Raw genomic sequence first — 22,385 nt, 5'->3', positions numbered from 1 at the left:
TGTTTGGCTGTCGGTAGTGCAGCATAGCACATCGGCAATGAAGAAAATAACAGTGTTTTCAAATCTGTTTTGAGTCTTGGTGCCAGTCTCCTGTAATTTTCTTAGCAGCTTTTTTTGAAAGTGGCTTGCCAATTCCTTTTTTTAGGAATGAAGAAAGGGGCAAGCTTATGGTCACACTGCGGACTGTGCCTAAGGTGGAATTAAAATTCACACCTAGTTTCTAGTCAGATGCTTCAGCTACTACACCAAATTGGCTCTCAGCATAGGAGGATGTTAAAAAAATGATCTTCTCCTGGTATTAAGTATGGTAGGTAAGTCACTGATCAGCAGTGATCCCATAAGTCCCATTATCACATTAAGTGAGGATAATGGGAAATGTTCCATGAAAGAGATAATTTCTTGATTTTCAAAGGGCCATAAGAGATTTAGCTTTTATTATTTTAAAAAAAATTCAGTTTATCCCTACAGTTGTAGGGATTGTTAACATGATCAATCGGGCATGTCTTGTAATTTGTATTTCAGAATCAAGGCAGAATTCATGGAGTCATAGTTTGCCACAATGCAGGATTTATTGGTGTGCGATATAAGGCACCAAAGGCAGGAGAACAATTAAAATGTAGCATGTCAGAGGGGTATACTCCATAGACATGCTTCTTTACAGACTTTTGTTCTTGCCCAGTAGTCATAACTTCCCTTTGGAAAATTATTAGATCAGGAGAAAAAACTTTTAGAGAAATATAAAAATAATGAAAGAGATCTGCTATCTCTTCCTGCTGATGGATGTTACGCCTAAATTATCTTTCCATCCATTGATAGGATATTGGCAAGATCTCAGCTTTGACACATAGGACTGCTTCTTTTATCTCCTATGAGAAAGGTTAAAAACCTTGCCCTTCCTGAGTAATTAATCATTTTTATATAATTTGGTTGAGGCTTTTAATGGTCAGGATATAATAATTTCCTGAAAAGACGAAGAGAAAACAAAAGAAAAGTTATTCTAGATTAGTAGGTCAGCAGCTGCAGACTTCTGAGCTAAATATGATTCCTTTATGGGAAATTGTTTGCTCACACTTCTCTCAATGGTTAACACAGAAGTTAAGTAGGTATTGAAAGTCTCAATAGAGACCAAATAAAACCTCGGATATCACTGAAATATGTTTACTATAGTTAATAAGGTCCTCTTCTTCCATCAGATATACAGAGTCCAGGCAGATCTTTAACCTGCCAAGTGAATATTGTCTTCCTCTCCATTGCAAAATTTTAAGAGACGTAAGTATCTCAACTCCTCACAGTTAAAGAAGAGGTGACAGACAGGTCTAGATGATTTAAGAAGAGATAATTATTGTTTCCTGTTGTTGATTAGCTGCCTGAGACAGTGACATCCTTCTCACCTTAAATCTGTCACTTTGGCATATATTTGACATTTTCCCCTCCTGTGCTATCATCAGCAAACATTATTTAAGAAGCACCTGCTTTTGCTATAATTACAAATATGAGATGTTTACTCCATGTATTTGGAGTAGGCTCCCATGCAAAACATTTCTTTTAAAAAGTTATTAGAATATTGAGCAGCGACCAGCAATTAGATCCTCCTTCTCAAACTTTATCTTTCCAAAATCATCAATCAATCATCAATCAATCTTCAATCATGCCTAGTCAAAAGAGAGGTGACAAGAGGAGAAATTCAACACATCTGGAGGATACCAGTGATAAGTATATTAACCCAGCAACCAATTTTAAACAGTAACAACTAAAATATTTTGCTTTCTTTTTTGCTATCTGTGTTTGCTCTAAACATGTTGTTTAACATTCTGAACATCAAAGTTCAACTTTATTCAGATGCCAATCTTGAATCCCATGCCTGGCTTTTCTCCCCTAGAAAATATTGTAAATTCTTAATTATTAGACTGCAAATCAAGTGATGCTGTCATGAAAAAGCAAAGGGGCTGTTGGACTTGTAGATTTGACAACTATTTCCTTTCAGTGATTTTTCTTTTTCTTCTGCCTTTTAGATAAATTCCCCCTCATTGATTCTTCCCAGTTCCAGAACTAATTATTTATTGTCCCTTGTTCATATATGTCTGATCTTGACTGAACTTCATTTCTTTTCCTGTAGGTGAACATTTAGGGCAGGGGACTACATTAAGGTAACCAAAGAGTTAATGCATAATAGGTTCACTGAACACAAACTTTCCAATAAGAATACAGGGCTCAAGTCACGGTAGAGTACTATACGATAGCTGATTAATTGGGTAATTTAGCTGACAAGGACAATGTGAGTCTGAATGGGAAATAGATGTTGATTTAAATCAGTTTATTTTGGCCATTTCATCAGGGTGATTGTACATGAAGATATTTAGAATGAAAGGCCAGCATCATGGAACATTTCATTGTATCTGGATTTCGTTAGTGTTACATCTAGATACAGATACAGTAAGAAATTCTTTAGATTTTATACGCAACTGGGAAAGAGGAACAACTTTCTGGTGTCCCAGTCCTGCCATGTTTAGTCATAATTAATCCATCTCCCTGCATTTAGATAAATATGCTTCAAACAGCAACTATAGGCTTACTTCTCTTTGTAATCATTTCAGCTGTATGCATGACAGAAAATAACTATATTTACGGGATGCTTTACTATTTCATTTCCATTGGGATGCTCTCTCTGAAGTATGAAGACATATAGTCACAACAGTTGGTGTCTCTATCCACTCTATCACTTCTGCCTGCAGGAGAAATTATATTTATTTCATTTCATTTACTTAATATATTAATTTTACAAATTATTGAAGAAATCTAAATGAAATCCCATAATTGATAAGTACCTGAAAAATATCCCTGAATTTATCCAAGATGACTGCAATTCAGAGTTTTGTAGTGAAAAAAAAAATTGAAGCAACAAATTTCACAGTATGGAATGCCTTTAAAGATATGATATTTCTGACAAACAGAAACAGCACTTATGTTCACTAGCATTTATGTACAGTACACATTTACATTGGTGGACATAATGTGGATCAAAGAGGAATTAGAAATAATTTAACTGAGTGGTTAAGAGCACAGACAAGAGATGCAATGTAGTTAGGTGATTTTAGATTTTAGACTTAATGGACTTTTAGAACAATCTTGACTTTAATGGTCATATGTTGGAGTGAAAGCATTTTAAACCATAATGTGTATTATTTTACTTACCTCAATTTGTGATAAGTCAAAGAAAGAGGAACATACAGTAGTACATAAGTTTATGCATTAGGCTTTTCCATATCTTTCTGTCCTTGTAAATCATCCTTGCTTCCACCACCTCCATACACTGATTCATTCACTGCCTTTTGTTCTTCAGCAAAAGAACAATTTGTAAAAGAACAAATGGGTGGCAAAAGCACAAAATTGATTGGTGGACTTGGAAGGCTGTAAGAACATTCATTGATCAATATTTTTACCAAAAGATACTCCAGCCTTTTTTTTTAATCCACTAATCTTACATGTGTCAGGATGGTAATGAAAATACAGAAATTAAAATACTAGCCTGGTTGTGTTTTCCTTGACATTCGTAGGCGTTGGATAAAGATATGGGCATCTGGAAGCATTCCCAGGGGTGATATTCCTTTGCTGTTGCTCTATTCTTTCTTAAAGAGCAGTTCTTTTTTCAAAACCTCTTTGTTCAGTTTGTTTAAGTGATCCAGAAACTAAAGGATGATTTACAAAAAAAACCTGCTGATACAATGAGGAATTTCATTGCTAAGCCATAATAAACTTAAAAAATAAAAACGTTAGCAACCAACAAAACCCAGAAAACAAAACCAAAGGAAATATGGCTAAATCTAGTTTATACCAATTATTCCTCTTTATACTATTCTAAACCTGCAAAACATCCTTGCTTTCAGCACAGCTATGCACTGCCAAATATACCACATTCCTCTTTTTTTAGATTTTGTCAATTCTGTCTAAATCTGTACAACCATGATTGTTTTTTACTCTTCCTTTCCTCTTGACTCATTCAACTTCTTTATATATTCATTTTATGATTCTGTCCTCATCCTTTGTTTCAATACGGTCAAATCACCTCAACCTACTTCTTTCATACTTGCTATTCCCTTTAGTGCTCCATCTTCATTCATTCATCATTCATTGATTCTTGACCTTATCTCTTCATAAGTGCCCCTTTCCCTAGGTATCTAATTTTCATGCTTCTATGATTCATTTAATGACCACCTTGCTTAGCAATGGAAATTTTGATCCCCATTGTCGTAAATCAAGGACTACCTCTTGTCTTCCCATTGTCTTCTGTTTACTCAGAAGAAAATTCTATTGAGTCCGGTAGATTTTACTTCCAGTTATAAGAAATTGCAATTGAATACAATAGTTTCGCTGCTTGAATGATAATTGCCAGATGGTAAATTAAACTCCTTAAGCAATTACATTCAGAATGCATGAAATACGTCTCTTTTTAGTAACATAACTTTGAACTTTTAAGGCAGAGCAGAATGGGGAGAGAAAGACATAATCTTTCAGACAAGATAATACTACTAAGTTTTTTTTCTAAAATCCAGTGTCACAATTTTTCTGTAACTTGTCTACTTTTACCCATGTATATTAAAAAAAACACATCTATACATTGGGTTCTCGTTGTACAAGATGGTACAGTTTGTGATAGGAAGTTATAAAATAAGTATCTCTGCACTGACGAAATTATTATATAAGGCAAGAAGCTAAATGGATCTACAAAGAACAACTATATAAAGTGGGTTACATAAATATCTTGAAACTATCTTGAATAGTTAGACCTCAGCCCCCAAAGCACTAGCTCTGAGCTTCCTGTGCACTAGTTATTAATGGAATCTTACTTTTTGCATTTGCAAATCTGCCTCATTTTGTATACAATTGGCAAGAGCTGAAGCTGTTTTTCTTGTGGTCTCTGATGCTGTTAATGACTCTGAGCCACTGGAGTTCAGATCACAACCTCTCTGCTGAAGTAGCTTCTGGAAGAGGCAGATTTATACCTTCCCATTATCTTGTGTCACAGCTGACGTTTTTTAGCTGCTGCTTGGAGGAATTGATACCCATTTTTTGTAGAATAGCATTGCTCCAGTGAATTCCTCCTCGTTGTCTTCTCAATCTTTATTTTGACATGTGAAGAGGGGAAAAAAGACATCTGATTCAGAAAACACTTGTCATGGAATAGTCTTCAACTTATTGGAGTTTAGGAAATACGAAACCAATGATTTGGTTCAGGTACCACATTAGGTAATGTATTTTTTTTAAATACCTTGTATTCATTAAACCACAGTTTTGGTGGGGTTCATATAGCATACTAAGTTCAAATTAATAGTGAACCTTGGTTTCAAATTCCAGTGAATGCTAATCAAAAATAATGGTGAGTTTAGGTTTGAATGACTCATTTCACTACAGGAAAGCCATTGAATATGCAATAGAGCTATATGAGGCAAGTGCAAGTTGGTGGTGCATGTATTAGTCAGCCTAATTTATGACATGACATGTAAATCCATCCATGATAAAGCAAGGCCCAACATCAAGGATGAAATGATGCTGGACAAAGTATTTACTATCCTTCCCCTTCATATCTGATGTCTCCTGTAATGAACAGTACCTTGGTAAGCTCATTTGTAAGCTTAACAGATGGTAGCACTATAGGTAGCTCTTAATTTAGAACATGGGTGTCAAACTCACCACGTCACATTGCCATCATGTGATTTATCAACGTTTTTCCCCTTTGCAGAGCTGGGGTGGGTGTGGCCTGGGCGTGATATATCTGGCTCACGGGCCGCCAGTTTGACATCCCTGATTTCAACCACAATTGAGCCCAACATATCTGTTGCTAAGCAAAACATTAAGTGAGTTTTGCCCCATTTTACCCCCTTTCTTGCCACAATTGTTAAGTGAATCACTGCAATTGTTAAATAAGTAACATGGCTGTTAAGTGAATCTGGCTTCCTCGTTGACTTTGCTGGTCAGATGGTTAAAAAAAGGAGATCACATGACCCCAGGACACTGCAACTGTCATCAGTATGAATTAGCTATCAAGCATCCAGATTTTATCACATGGCCATAGGGATCTTGCAAGTCTTTTTTTCAGTGCCATTGTAACTTTGAATGGACACTAAACAAGTGGTTGTAAATTGAGGATTACCTATAATATGGATGGACATCTCTTTTCCACTTTTAAATATATTTGAGCAACTTGCTGTTTTCAAAATCAAAGCACTGAATCCAGGTGCAATTATTTCCAAGTTTGTGAGTTGGTTATCTAGCTTGGTAAATGAAACATTCAGAAACCAACCTACAAGCTCAGAGAACGAAACTTCACCCTCATCCTACCTCCAAGCTACAGATATTTGCCACTATTGCAAATTTACTAGTTTCTACTGTCAGCGTTCCAAATACCAGGCATGAAATCAATCAGAGTCAATGGCAGAGTCGTCCTTAAAGTTCCAATTTAATCATACAGGCATGTTAGCACGTCTGTGGCATTCCAACTCTGATTTTCTTCCTGGAATTCCACCCAGTTGAAAGTTCATAAACTTCTTCTTAGCTACTTTTGGTGTGTGACATTTCTTTACGCAGGGTCCACCAGGGTGGATTTGATTTATATCGTCGATTTAAATCATGATTTAAATGAATCGATTAAAAAGGCTTGATTTAAATCAACTTGATTTAAATCATAATTTTAAAAGAGCAACTGTCATCTCTGTCCTGCAGCGGCTCCTCCTCTGACTTGCTGTTCACTCACCGACAGTCCCATTCACTTTAATGAGACGGCTGGTGATGCGGTAGTGATACAACAAGGTGAGGGACATGGCGGGCAGCAGGTGAGTGGATGCCCGCTAACAGGTGCTGCCATGATGGATCTGAAATGACAGGTGCTCTTTAATATTATATTTATAAGCTGCTTAGAAGATTTTAGTTTCATTTTTACTTTTCGTCTTTCCTCCTCACACTTAGAGCCTGGTGGTACAGATGCATTTCCCTTCAAACAATCATAAAGTTTGTAGTGTACATAGATTTGCAAAACAATAGGATAAAGGAATATTCCTGCACTTTGTTTTATAATTTATCTCATGGTTACTGTGAAATTGTGTGAATGCATCAATGCAGGGCATGTTATCTCAGCTTGCAGAGCTTGGATTCATTGAATGAGTTTACCAAAAATGAAAATATTGCAGAACATAGAGCCTCATGCGACATAACTAAGCTCCATTTCATGCTGAATAAACTACATTATTAATATATCTTAAATAGAAAGCTATCTTTGGATAGATTTTTACTCCAAAAATGATTTTATTAAAATAAATTTGATAAAAAATAAAAAAAATCCAATTTGAATTTTAAAAATCTGATTTTTTTTAAATCATCAATTTTTATCCACCCTGCTACCCACCATAAAAGTGATAGTAAAAAAAAGGGAAACTGACCAGTAGAGATAGATAACTAGCCCCATGTCCAGATTTCCTGCTTTTTTATGCAGTCATGGGATTGGCTGTGGGCAAGTTCTGGTAGATGGAGATGACCTAATTTATTGCAAACCTTTTGTGGGGAACTGATAACTGCTTCCCTTGCCTCACTGGCCGTGCGTGTTCTTTTTCCTGGAATTGTAGAATTTGGATTTGAGATAGGAGTGTTATTATATTACTCCCCTGTTTATTCAGAAGATAAGTTAAAAATGAAGAATCAACCTCTTTTGTTTTATGAAATGGTATGAAATGACATAAGTTGTTTCTCTCTTAAAGAGCTATAACAACCAAAGTTATGCTTAATTATAGAATGTCAAAGAATGCTTTCCTTTGTTTTAATTATAGAATTATCTCCTCTTCCTTTCCTGCTTTCTACTCTAGCCAGCCACCAGCTGCCTTCCTTTTTATTTTATTTTCCCTTTTCAACTTTGAGCTTCATGTTTATCTTCTTTAAAGAAATGGCCAGATAACATTTATTCAAACCTTTAAAGACAAAATAAAATACTCTTTCATCACACAAGGAAGTAAAATTATTCAGTTAAAATATAATCCTAACTTATTTTATTTTTTGGTTTAAGTAATGACAACATCCAAATTAAGTCAAGTCAAGTCAAGTCATGTACCTCTTGCTTACTGGTGAGATTAACTTAAATTGACAAAAAAAACAAAACACCTTACAGGTAAAAATCACATCGAATAAAGTGAGAAGAAAATAGATCTGGTAATAACATTTGCTCAGACCCCAAAACAGCCCCATTTTAATTCAAACCACAGTCAAATCCATCAACAGAAGTAGCTTAACTTTGCAGCCCAAGTGTGAGGAAACATCCAAGTGTTTAATGCCCTTCAAAAGGCCAGTAGAGTCATACAGTATATTAAAAAAGATACAGGGCTTTAATTGCCCAGTTGAAGCTAACAGCCATTAATTTAGGCCCCTATGGCCTTAAATCTAGTTTTTGTCCATAAATCTTGTGACCTCACTGGTTCTAGGCTCCTACGGCTCCTGCATTTTCCCTTTTTTTCTCCCCACTAATCAGAATGTGTTCAAAAGCTTTCACTACACACCCTACATAAAGCAGTGTCCTGTTTGATCTGAACAAAAAAAATGGAAATTTATTTAAAAACTTTTCTTCAGTTAGAATTCTGAAAATACATTAGATTTTAATTCCCATCATGTTCAGCATATCTGAACATTTATTTTCATACTTTTTAGTTGTTATGTTTGCCTTGGCTAGCAATAATGGTAGGATAGTTCCACAGAATTGAAAACATTTGGTTAAGAAAACTTGCCTTCAGTAAGTTTGTAGGAGTACATTATAATCAAGGCAGGTTTTTAGAACCTGGGTGGATTATTGTTCTAGCACTGCATAAAATATGATCTTTGCTCAACCTGGATACAAGCAGAACTTAAAACAATCAAGCAGAGTTAAAATGGATCACATATTCAGAGTATTTCAAAGAGTTCAATATGATGGTTCCCTCACTTACTTTATATCCTGAAACCAATTTAGGTAGCCTTGGCTCAGATCCACACATTATACCCAGCCATAATATGACTTGTTTCTTTCTGGTTTTGTATTTCATTTGTAATAGTAAAATATTAAAAATACCCTACAATATCAACAGAAAAAGATGGTTGCAGAGTGAAGAAAACCCTGGCATATTAATCATGTAAAGAAACTAAACATGATTTTTAAAAAGAAGAAAAAAGGCTAATTAAGAAAAGAGTGAGAAGGATCCATGTAATGTAAGTTTGTTTTTGCCTGAACATAATATGTGGACTGTAGTATAATAGTAGTACTGAAACCGGGTTCCCGTAGGCTAATCAACAAACATTGATTTTAAAGCCTTTTGATTTAGCCTATATAATAATAATAATAATAATAATAATAATAATAATAATAATAATAATAATAATAATAATAATAAGTGAAAAAACTTGGTTATGGTTAACAACAGGTACATTAAAGAAAGAAACAGAGTCACTAATCCTGGCTGCGCAAGAGCAAGCTATCCGAACAAATGCCATTAAGGCCAAAATCGAAAAATCCTCTGATGATGCCAAATGCAGACTCTGCAAAGAAGTTGATGAAACTGTTGACCACATACTCAGCTGCTGTAAAAAAATCGCACAGACTGATTATAAATTGCGGCACAATTCAGTAGCACAAATGATCCACTGGAATTTGTGCAAAAATTATAATATTAAAACAACAACAAACTGGTGGGAACATAAGCCTGAAAAAGTCACCGAAAATCAGATGGTCAAGATCCTGTGGGATTTTCGTATACAAACAGACAAAATACTAGTGCATAACACACCAGACATCACACTGGTTGAGAAAAAGAAGGTTACAATCATAGACATCGCAATACCAGGTGATAGCAAGGTTGAGGAGAAGGAACATGAAAAAGTCGCGAAATACCAGGACATAAAAATCGAAATCCAACGATTATGGCACAAACCAGCAGTGGTAATTCCAGTGGTAATTGGCACACTGGGTGCTATTCCAAAAGCACTGGAATTACATTTAAAACAGTTAAAACTTGACAAAATCACCATCAGTCAAATGCAAAAAGCTGCACTGCTTGGATCTGCACGTATATTACGAAAATACGTTACGACGTCCTAGGCCCCTGGGTGGGGCCCGACTAGTAATCAATGCCAAATCCGGCGAATCAACTGGCCGCTGTGATACAATCGTATAGTAGTAGTAGTAGTAGTAGTAGTAGTAGTAATAATAATAATAATAATAATAATAATAATAATAATAATAATAATAATAATAATAATAATAATAATAATATTTAATGCTTCTAGACCGCCCCCTCTCCCACAAGGGACTCGGGGCGGTGTACAGTTCATACAAAATATAACAGGATACAATAAAATTAAATTAAATATGTACAGTTGACAATTGACATGGAGGAGGTTAAAATGTAGTTAAAAGAACTGTACAAAGCAGATATAAGATAAATTCAAACCCCTAAAAACAAATACAGTAAATTAAAAAACCCCTAAAATAACCAGATATAATACATTTGCCAGGCCTGCTAGTCGGAACAGGTGGGTCTTCAGTTTTTGCCGGAAGGAGCGGAGGTCAGAAGTGGTTCTAATGTCGGGGGGAGGTCATTCCAGAGGGTTGGGCCCATCACAGAGAAGGCCCTACTCCTCGGTGTCGCCCGCTGGCATTGCCTAGTGGACGGCACCAGGAGAAGTCCCTCCCTGTGTGAGCGTATTGGCCGCAGGGATGTATGTGGGAGGATGCGATGCCGCAAGTAACTAGGTCCCGTGCCATGGAGCGCTTTAAAGATGGTAATCAGCACCTTGAAACGCACCCGGAAAACCACAGGCAGCCAGTGCAGCTCGCGCAGGAGAGGTGTTACGTGGGAGTACCTCGTACTCCCCATCACAGCCCGCGCGGCTGCGTTCTGAACTAACTGCAGTCTCCGGGCGCGTCCCAAGGGCAGCCCCATGTAGAGAGCGTTGCAGTAATCCAGGCGGGACGTCACCAGCGCATGAGTGACCATGCGTAGGGCATCCCGGTCCAGTAGGGGGCGCAATTGGCGCACCAGGCGAACCTGGTGGAACGCCCCCCTTGCCACGGCTGCCACATGGTCATCCATTGACAGCCGGGCATCAAGGAGGACGCCCAAATTGCGCGCCCGTTCCACAGGGGGCAATTGTTCGCCCCCTATAGCCAGCGATGGGATCAGCTGGCTGAACCGAGGTGCCGGTAGCCACAGCCACTCAGTCTTGGAGGGGTTGAGTTTAAGTCTGTTGTCCCCCATCCAGACCCCGACGGCCTCCAAACACCGGGACATCACTTCGACAGCCTCGTTGGGGTGGTTTGGAGTTGAAATATACAGCTGAGTATCATCAGCGTAGAGGTGATACTCAACCCCAAAACCACGGATGATCTCACCCAGCGGCTTCACATATCTGGTTTTCTAGTTGCTTTGCCAATCTCAAGAATAACAGTAAAGTAAATTTTAATAAGACTTTGAGTTCATATCTGGAGACAGGATTATAACAAAGAAGAATTCAGCAATAATGTATGTTCAGCTCTGTCCTTTGTAAATGGAATTTATTATATCCTGGATATTTTTAAATAAATTTATATATATAAAGTGACTATTTATAAAAGCTAATCCAAGACACTTTGTTGCCCTGGGCAGAGATATTCTTCACCTTTTCCAGATGTGCAAGGTGATTAGGCTAGCAGTGACCTCAATCATAGACTCATTGAGGACAATCTACATCATTTAACCAGACAATTTAAGTTATGTGACATACAACAATAACAACACACTGTGTAGAACAAAAAGTCTTAATAAGATCTAAGGCTGGCAGGTATTATTCAGTGTTACACATTCAAGAATAAATCATTACTTATTGTTCAACTTTTCTCCTGAGAAAAATCTGCTTTCTTCGTCTATGTAAGAATAATGTCATTCTGGCTTTTGGTGACAATGTTCCTTGCACTAACTGAATGAATTTATAGCTCTATGTGCTCATAATTAATAGTAATTTATCTTCATTTTAGGCCCTTTTATCAAAACCATGGATTAAAGTATATATATTTAACTTTATAATGTAATAAATTAGGCATCTCTTGACCTATATTGGATCCAGTTGGAGTACATAAAACAGATACTGTACATTAAGAATTCTAAAGATGGCATAAAGGAAGAAAGTTCAGCCAGATGTTACAGCTGACGTGATATGTAAGGTTGCTTACAATGCTGAGTTAGCACTGAGGTGAAAAGTTCTTTCTAACCCCTCTGTGAACTGGGGACAACTGTATATAAATTTTGTCAGGTATTCTTTTCAATTAACTAGAGAGAATTCTTACTATAGTCTTAATTCAGCCTACTAGACTTAACAGATCTGTATTTACAATTAGAGTATAAGGAGTCTGGGGTCTTGATGAGCCAACTTTAAAGTATGAAATATCAGCTGTAATGATTTGCCCTTATTGTGTGGCTGACCAAGGGAACTAAATATTCTGCACTTATTAGCTGAAATTTAGTCAAATTTGGGGTTTTTTTAATCTTCCAAAATGATTGCTTCTAGGGTGCATCTACTAATTAACCCCTGAATCTGATGACAGTAATATCCGTCCTATTCAGGCCTACAGCTTTATGAACTGATTGCTGTGTCTTTATTTACAGGCTTACTTTTCTTTTAATTTAGTAATAAATCAACATATTTCATAGATGAAAGTAAATCACAGTCAGGTTCAATATGTTTAACATATGAAATGAAAATATTTGTGCACAAAGATGGATGGAAATAATAGTTTCACACACGTATAATGCTGAGCCTTGAAGTGAAAATTGAATAGAAGAATAGCAGTTGGAATTAACTGACATAATTAGTTTTATCCAGGCTATGAACTGTGTCTTGCTTTATTTTTTTCATTCCCAGGAAGAAAGCATCCTAAAGGAGATAGACATCAGTCACCATGTCAAAGAAGGTTTCGAAAAAGCAGATCCCTCTCAATTTGAGCTCCTGAAAGTATTGGGACAAGGCTCCTATGGAAAGGTAATGCTTTATGTGTAATTTAGCTTTTTTCCAATCCGGTGTCTTCAAAGTTGGTGGATCATTTCCCAGAATGCAGTGCGATTAGGTTGGAATTCTGAAAGTTGATGTTGTTGTGGAGCCTTCTTGCATTCATAATATTAGGATAATCAGACCAACATTCATTCATTCATCTCAGACATATCTTCATTAGAGAGAGATGCATCCTTTGACTCATATTTTCAGCTTTCTTCCCCTCCCCCCTCTTTTCTGACTCCTGGTTGCTTCCTCTGTACCTGGTGTCCTTTCCTTACACTCTTTCATGTTGCTATAAACATAAAAGCAGTCACACTTCTTTTTCAAGGATCTAATATATTCTCAAGAATAGGGCCTTTAAAGCAATGGAAAATGAAGGAAACATCCAGCTCTTCTGGTACCTTCTATTTATTCCACTTTGACTCAGACCCTCAGCTTTAGAACAATAGTTTTACTTTGTCAGTGGATTACATGAACCAAAATGAAGACATCCTAGATGCCACAGTTTCCCCCACTTAGCCTACACTTTCAATTTAGCTTCAGTTGTTAAGGAGAACTTTGATTCCCCACAGAGCATTTTCAGGGACTATAGTGATTTGAAATAGGGAAGCAGGGAAGATATTTTTGGATAAGGCTTCTTCTATTTATATTAGATACAACTTACAAAATTGGAAGGAAAGCACTGATTAGACTCGTGAGATCCGTCATTTGTAGTTAAATCTGATTCTCCTTCCATTTCCCTTTCAAACCCAATATACTATTTGAGGAGAAATCGAGAAAGTACTCTTCATCTAGCCTGAATCCATACAACTTTTCAATACTTCAGTGTTCCACATCTACCAAGTTACTATATTTTAAAAATATACCTTTGTTCAAGGCAATCTGTTTTTTAGCTAATGGAATTGTAAGAAATTATTTTGCAGTTGACAGCTTTTGGTAGGAATAAGCAAGTATTAATTTTCATTTGTTATATTTTTATAGGTATGATAAGTATTTTCCTATCTTCTTAAACATTAGTTAGTGTTTGACTCACAGGCTTTGAGAGAAATACAATCAAATGCAATATTACTCAATATTACAGGGAACATTATTAAATAGAAAGTCACATTTACAATTATGCTTTCTTTTTAAAAAAAAATAATTTTATTGGTTTTTAAACATTTATAGGGAAGGTGGATATACAAAAAATTGGCAGCTACATCTTGCTGAAAGTAGAAATCTCTCCAAATCTCACAACTTTTACAGAAAGAAAAACAAAAGATAAAAGATAAGCAAAAACAGCATCTTATTATACATTGTATCAACCATATGTTCAATCATCTCTTTTACCACTTTCTAATATATCAACAATTACAATAGTATTTCAAATACATTTATTTTTGTGACCTGAGTCTTTTCAGTATTGCTCCCTCTCCCTTGTCCTCTGGCGGAGCCACAGCCCCTCCCTCCCTCATATCTTGTATATCATCACCTTTCACTACCTCTTATAGTTTCATCCTCTAGGAGGGAACTGTGTTTTTTCATGAAGGCCTCTGCCTCCACAACTGAATTAATTCTAATTCTATTTCCCTCCCAGAAAACCAACATTCCTTCTGGCAATAACCATCTAAACCAAATTCCTTTATTATATAATTTCTTTCATAAGGAGGAATACTTCCTCCTCTTTTCTCTTATTTTTTTCCGAATTTGTTTAGGAATGGCAATTTCTTTATCTTTATATTTTAATGGTCCCCCCCTTTGGGCTCCCAAAACCTCATCCCTCATGGTCTTCCTAAGAAATTTAACATGGACTTCCCTTGGAACATTATGTGTTCTGGCATATTCTGAATTGATTCTATAAACCAGGTCCATATCCCACCACAACTGTTCTTTATCTCTCTTAATGTATTCTGCTAAGATTGTACACATAATATCCTTAAGGTCTTCATCTTCTGTCTCGGGTAGGTTCTGGAATCTGAGAAAAAGGGACATTATTTCAAGTTCCAGCTTTACCATGAAATTTTCCAGTTCTCTATTCCCCTTCTGAGTTGCCTTCGCCTCCTCCCTCAGCCCAACCACACCCTCCTCCAGTACTCCAACCCTCTGCTTATTTTCTATTGTTTGCTGCTGTACATCTCTGAGCTGCTCTTTAAAATCTGTCAGTTCTTTTTTCAGTTCTTCCTGTCCTTTCATAGTAGCCTGAAACATTTGGACAACTGATAAGTCCTTTGTGCTCTCTCCAGCCACTTCTTGTTGTAAGAATGATAAAGTTTTGTCTGTTGGGTCATTGGGCTAGATGCAGAGGAGGCAGGCACTGAGGCTGCCTTCCCCGGTGGTGGTTTTCTGGGCCCCATTTGTTAAGCTCAGGGATAAGTGTAAATCCTTATGCAGAAGAAATGGCGTCTGTGGAGTGCGCAGTTGGGTGATACCAAGGAGACAGACAAGCCCAGAAGTGAATGTCAATCCTCAGTCACAGTTCCAAGCCATAAGAAGAGAGTCAAATAATCCAAATCCTGAAAGACCATAAAACAGGGGAGGCTCCAGAGTCCTTCGGGAGGTAATAGTAATATAAAGCCAGAAATTTCTTCAAAGGTAGTTTCAAAAGGCTAGTTTCATTTATTAGAGCGAAGAAGAAGAAGGAAGTGAGCCATCTTGGCTCCGCCTCTCACAGGGAACCAGGGAGCAAAGTATTCAAAGTTTCCATAAGGCTTTTAAAACAGCTCAGGAATCACTTCTTGCAATTGTGATGTAAATCTTTCTCATAGTTAGTACAAGTAATTCAACGTTTTACTCTCTCACTCCATTCCGAGATCGAGAGATAGTTCAAATGCCGCTTTAACCGAGGGGGGTAAAAAAAAAAACCTCCAATCTTGCAACTTCAAATAGATTGAATCAACAACTTGCGAATAGATGTTGCTCATCCATTAAATGGTGTTAAAAGAGATTAGGACAAACTTCTCACCTCCAGCACTTCACTGCAACTTCTGATTGATTATTTCTTTCCGGAATCCATTCAGCGAAGGTGCAGGCAGCCGACAGCTACGCCATGCGCCCCCCTTCGCTCCCCGGCTCCTGGGGCGAGACTGGGAACCCCCGATGGCTGCCGCGGCTTTTGGGGGCTCCAGCAAGCCGCCCTACAGCAAGTGGTCCCTCCAAGACCCCCTGTGCTCCCTAAAGGAGCCCACCAGAGAGACGAGCAGCGGACGGCAACGTCCGTGACCTCCGGGAACCGGAAGTGATCTCTCTACAACTATGGTTTTTATAATTGAGGGACGCGGTGGCTCAGTTGCTAAGACGCTAAGCTTGTTAATCAGAAAGGCTGGCAGTTTGGCGGTTCGAATTCCTAGCACTGCGTAAAGGGGTGAGCTCCCGTTACTTGTCCCAGCTTCTGCCAACCTAGAAGTTCGAAAGCATGTAAAAATGCGAGTAGAAAAATAGGAACTACCTTTGGTGGGAAGGTAACAGCGTTCTATACGCCTTTGGCATTTAGTCATGCTGGCCAGATTACCACGGAGATGTCTTCAGACAGCGATGGCTCTTCGGCTTTGAAATGGAGATGAGCACCACCCCCTGGAGTCGGAAACAACTAGCACATATGTGATAGGGGAACCTTTACCTTTACTTTCTATAGTTATAGAAAGGCAAAGCTATGCAAAATCAAATGCTGTGTATTGATTTTTTTTCTCCCACTCAAGAACATAGTATAATTCACTCTTCAAAGCTTTGCTGCTTTTTTTTTTTTTAAATGCAGATATTTTAATTTGTGAAGACTTCCTAGATAATCTTAAAGGTTGAATTCCTTTAAATATTAGTGGTATTTTAAAAACTGAACAACCTTTGAGGAATTATTAAAAATAAGATGACCACTCTCGCAACAAAAATGAACTACTTTAGAACTTTATATGACAACATTTATTTAATATTTGTCTTATTAACTTCTGAATTATTGCAATCTAATTGCAGTCTTAAACCAGTGAGTTGGATTTCTGAGCACAATAGGTTGGAAATTAAACTGACAAAGGAAAGGGATTCCTCCTAATTAGGATGCTTGAAAGCAAGCAAGGTAAATTTCTGTGAACAGTGGTTTTTTTTAAAAAAAAATGTAATCCAATGCAGACCTTTCCCTCTAAGAGCACTTACTGAAAGAATACGTAGCTAACTTTGTTAGTTCCAGTTGTGCCTCTTTCAGCGGATATTGCTAGAGAGAAATCTGTTACTGAACAAGATGTTGGCTTTCCCTAAGCCAGCTTTGGGTAGAAGGAACTTTCAAAATATTAAATGTGTTTGTCAAGAAGATATACTTTGCAGTTTTGAGGTATTTGTTGCAAATGCCTGAGAATTTACAATTGTCTGAATATTAGATGGTATACATATGTGCATTTTTACTTTAGGGATGGGGGAATCAGTACATTTGTTTTTGTTCCTGTCATTTGGAAGTTAAGAATGGATATCAAATTTCATAAAATTAGACTAAGGCATATTTTGTATCTTATTTTTTATTTGGAGTTCTTGGTTCTATTATTCACATAAAAACCATTATTTGGAAGGAAAAAAATCAGGATCATCACCTACAGCTGCTCTCTGAGGGAGATGGACAATTAAGAAATATGAAGTATCAATAAATAAACCTTTTCTCCTTTGATTTCCTTTTGCCACTAAAATCCTTATTTCACTACCCTGTTTCCATAAGGCTTCCCCAGGTAATAAGCCCAATAGGGCTTTTGAGCGCATGCACTAAAATAAGCCCTCTCCTGAAAATAAGCCCTCCCCCAAAAATATTGCCACACAGCAGCAGCCATGAGGTGACCACGCTCGCTGCCTCCTGCACCTCAAAAATAATAAGACCTCCCTGAAAATAAGGCCCAGTGCTTATTTTTTGGGGGGGTAAGGAAAACATGGTATCTGTGGGCAAATGTATATATCTGAAGGACAAAACCTATATAGAAACTTGTTTATATTAAAGAATTTTTGAGTTTTGATTCAACCCTTATTTATTTTCTGAGTATTAGTCTCCGAGATTCTACTTATAGTGCATTAGTCCTTAAAATTGTTACTGGCTCCAAAAATGGTCCAAATAGTAAGCGGAGCCTCTTTTGAAAATCCCACATATCCTCTGTGTTTTTCTTTTGAGTCCAATCATGATTTTTTAAGTCTTACTCATTGTAGACTTACATTTCCCATAAGACTTTCTTCTATTTCATCCCATATTTTAAGAGAACTTGTAAGCTTAATGTTAAAATCAATTGTGAATTTGGCAGCTTTTTCAAGGATTGTGAGGGCAACTTTTTCCATGAAGTGGTATTTTGACATCAAGTGCTTTTTATCTTTGTTTTGTATTTCTTGTTTTGATTTTACTGTTCTGGTGGGTTTATTTATTTTTTTATAGGCCACAAAGAACTGTTCAGGAACTGGGCCTCATACAGATTTTCTAAATAAATAATGTTGAAGAATAGAGAATGCATACTTACTTGATCACATACTAGCAGATTCATTTTACATTAAGCAAATGAAACACATAGCATTATTTTAACTGTACTTCATTAAAGTGCCCTTTGGATTTTTCCCTCCCCACAGGTATTTCTAGTGAGAAAAATCAAAGGTTCTGATACTGGGCAGCTCTATGCAATGAAGGTACTTAAGAAAGCAACTCTAAAAGGTAAGAAAAGAAACCAGTGTACAATAACTCTTTTGATTAATAGACAACATTCTTTGTTGCATTCCAGGTTGTATGTACTGAATATATATCTGTCCCATAACAAGAAATTACTCTGTGTATTGTATTTAGCTCTTACATTCTGAATCAACAAAGGTAGCTGGCTAAAAAGGAAATTAGCCTAAAATCCAGCTCCTTTTATGGAACTTGATCTTTCTTGATTTTAAGGAAGAGTGAGTTAATGATCAGGGCAACACAGGTGTGTATGATCCTAGAGGAGAGCTTTCATACAAATACATTTTGTGAGCCCGATGCACTGCTCACAGTCACTCATACATTTGGGGTGCCTTTATAGGGCTGTCCTTGAAGAGCATTGGATGCTTCTTCTGGTCCAGAATGCATCAGCAGATGCAGTTTTGAGCACACCACGGTACACCCATGTGCTCTTACAAGAACTGCACTCAGGGTGCTGGTTGACACTTTAAAAACCCTACGTGGCACGGAACCAGTTACTTGTGAGCTGCCTTGTGACTGATAGTTTCAGATCTGGCTGAGTGAACATATTCTAGGTGCTATTGATAAAGCAATGCGATCCGGTGAGTCCCTGGAAGCATGCCTCCTTCGTTATTCTCTGTACCCTATATAACAGTCTCCCCACTAAAATACAGACAGCTCCTACTCTGTTAGCCTTTTGCAAGGCCAAAGAATCTTGCCTTTCTTCCAAATATTGGGAGTTGGGACATTAGCATGGGAACTCCAACATAAATGTATGTGTCTAGTGCACGGGTGTCAAACTCAATTGCATCACGTATCGTGATGTTTTTTGCCTTTATGGAGCTGTTGCCTTTATATGGCCTGCGCATGACACATCTGGTCTATGGGCCGCCAGGTTGACACCCCTGGTCTAGTGGTTCTTTATTTTTATTGATCTTTAATGCAATTTTAGTCAGTTATTGTTTAAGGAAATTCTATTTTTATTTTGTTTGCTGCCTAAACTTTCTTGACAAACGGGCAGCAATATATATTGGATTATTTAATATAAGTAAAAATAGAGGCAGTTGCAAATCAGACAAAAAAAACCCTCCAAATAAAAGTAATTCAGTAGTAGAACTTAGAAAGCTTTCTCTGTTATAAATATGTTCATGAAGAAGCTAAATAGCTTTCTGCCAAGAACGTTATGGGCTAATATAATGCAGAGAAATTCTGCCTTGTTTTTGATGGGTTCTCATTCAGTTTGATGAAAAATAATGCACTTTAGAAATCTTTCAGAGAAGAGAATGGGTGAAATATGATGTTCTTGCACTCTCCTATTTGGTTTGTTGATTTATATGCCATTTCTGTTCTCTCAATCACACATAGTCCTTTGCCTAATGGGTGCAATTGTGCCTAATTGTGTCAGGAGCCTAATCCATAAAATGTGAGAAATAAGAGCTTGGTGTAAAGTCAATATTCCGCTACAGTACTCATAAATGGAACATCAGGCTTTACATTTCTAAGAATATTCCTTTTTCTGCTTGTACTGTGTTTCCATTCAACACAATATGCCTTGCTATCTTTTCTTATTCTAAACTATTCTATCCCATTTTAGATTTTTAGATATGGAAGTTGACTTTAGAGATGTGAATTTAATTATCTTTATAATTTTCATTTGCCTAAATAGGCATTGCTTAATATTTGTAACAATTTATGAATTAATTTTACAGATCACTGGAGATTTCACATGTATTTAAAAAAAAACACCTTCAGTGCAGTTAAGAAAACACCCCATTTGCCAATTTCCCCACTTCCATTATTGCTCTGTGATGCAGTGGAATATTTCAGATAGTACTCCTATTGTCTTCCAATCTGGGTTCTGCTTTTTGAAGCTGCGCCTTTGTTTGTAAAGTCAGCTATGTTTTATTTTTACTACTCAAATATCTGATTATTATTCTTTACTATCAATTATTGTAAACCACCACACACTGAAAAAAACTACAGAAATAGCAAACATCTAGTACAGTAATGGCAAACCTTTTTTGCCTCAGTTGCCAAAAGCACACCCCCATAATTTAATGCCCCCCGTGCCGTGCCCCCTGTGCATGCACATGTGACACCACCACCCCGCTGCCCCGCGCATGCACGCACAGCTTTCTTGGAGCCTGGGAAGGGTGAAAACGGCTTTCCACAGAGGCCAGAAATGGCCCATTTTCCAAATTCTGGTGGGCCCGGTAGGTTCCATTTTTCACCCTCCCCAGGCTCCAGAGGCTTTCTAGGAGCCTGGGGAGGGCGAAAAATGGCCCAACATGCAAACCGGAAGTTTGGGAACAGACTTCCGGGTTGCCCGTTGGGCCGTTTTTCTCCCTCCGGAGGGCGAAAAACAGCCGAAAATCAACTGGCCAGCGCACACATGCACGCTGGAGCTGACAGGGCAACACCTTGCGTGCCCTCAGAAATGGCTCTGCATGCCACCTGTGGCACATATGCCATAGGTTCTCCATCACGTATATAGTATATTGGAAGGATCTTGAGAGGTGGGAAACAGAGATGTTGCCTAGGAAATGGTCAGATAAGAGACAGCAGCAGGCTCAGAGGGATCCTCCCTAAAGTTTCAGGCTGAAAAGGTGTCAGTGGCATAACTGTACTTCTAGACATGCAGGGTTCTGTTAATGTCACTGTACAATGAAGTAGAATTGGATTGTTTGGTTGTATTTCTTGTTTGGTCTTCTTGATTTGGCTGACATCACCTATGCCAGGGCTATCAAACTCACGGCCTGTGAGCTGGAGGCATCACAAGCTGGCCACGCCCACACCTGGTTTAGCGAAGGGGGAAAAGTTGTGATACATCATGTGACGATGCCCTGATGATGAGAGTTTGACACCCCTGATCTATGTCCTTTGATTTGTTCTCTGCACACATAAGCAGAAGATAATGCTTAGAGGGCTTACATTGAGAGACATGAAGTGTTCAATAAATGCCAGAATCCTCTGAACCAGCCCAGAATTGCATTAGGGTGGGTCACATGTTTAAGCAGACTGGCTGAAAATAAATGAAGAAAAATACTATTTCTTGGATTACCTGAAAGACCACCGCAACTTCCCCCCCCCCCCATCTCTTCCTGAAGATATTGGGCATATTATAATGGCCAAGCCAGATTGCCAAAGAAACCCACCTAGATTGGCTCTCATGGGGGAAAATTGAATAGAAAGGGGAGAAAAAAGGGGGGGGTGATATGTCTGCTGCAAATACTGTAAGTCCATCTGAAAAACAAAGATAATGTTGTTTTCGTCTTACAGAAAATAAGCTGCTGTTCTGTTTCCTATTATATTCCGATTAATAGCTGAGGTTCAGAAAAAGGTCACTGAATTAGTTTCCGTGTTTTATCCTTTCTTACCACAAAGCATGTAAACCAAGAAATATTTTATTATTTGCTAAGTGTGCATGAATTCCTTTTTTTAATAATAAGACTTATTTATAGTATTAATGCATTAATACTACATTATCTGCTGCTTCTGCTTATGTGGTTTAAGATGCAGGGGTATGATGGTGTACTTGGATGGCATGTATAAAATATAAGTAAATAGAAGATATTGCTATTAAATATAAGATTCAACAGCAGAAGCTTTCTGAGTGATTAACAATGATGGAGGGTGTTATGGTCTTAAGAGCATAAGATGATCTCTATACTTGAACCAGCTCTGTGGTGCTTCACGGAGTGTTAGTTGTCACATTAGAAATGATTTGTTC

At 37.6% G+C, this 22,385-nt stretch overlaps 1 protein-coding gene across 2 annotated transcripts in view; it reads left to right on the top strand.

Annotated features, from left to right (window-relative positions):
• Positions 1–22,385, top strand: part of RPS6KA2 (ribosomal protein S6 kinase A2) — a 242,402-nt gene that overhangs the window by 128,980 nt on the left and 91,037 nt on the right. For both annotated transcript variants that reach the window (XM_081940991.1, XM_081940992.1), the window contains 2 exons: positions 12,901–13,017; positions 18,583–18,664. In XM_081940991.1, the coding sequence (XP_081797117.1) occupies positions 12,901–13,017; positions 18,583–18,664 (199 nt within the window). The remainder of the gene's footprint in view (positions 1–12,900; positions 13,018–18,582; positions 18,665–22,385) is intronic.

Source organism: Natrix helvetica, assembly GCF_964273705.1.
Source record: "Natrix helvetica genome assembly, chromosome: 2".
NCBI classification, from domain to species: domain Eukaryota; kingdom Metazoa; phylum Chordata; class Lepidosauria; order Squamata; family Natricidae; genus Natrix; species Natrix helvetica.
This window is presented reverse-complemented; position numbering and strand designations above follow the sequence as displayed.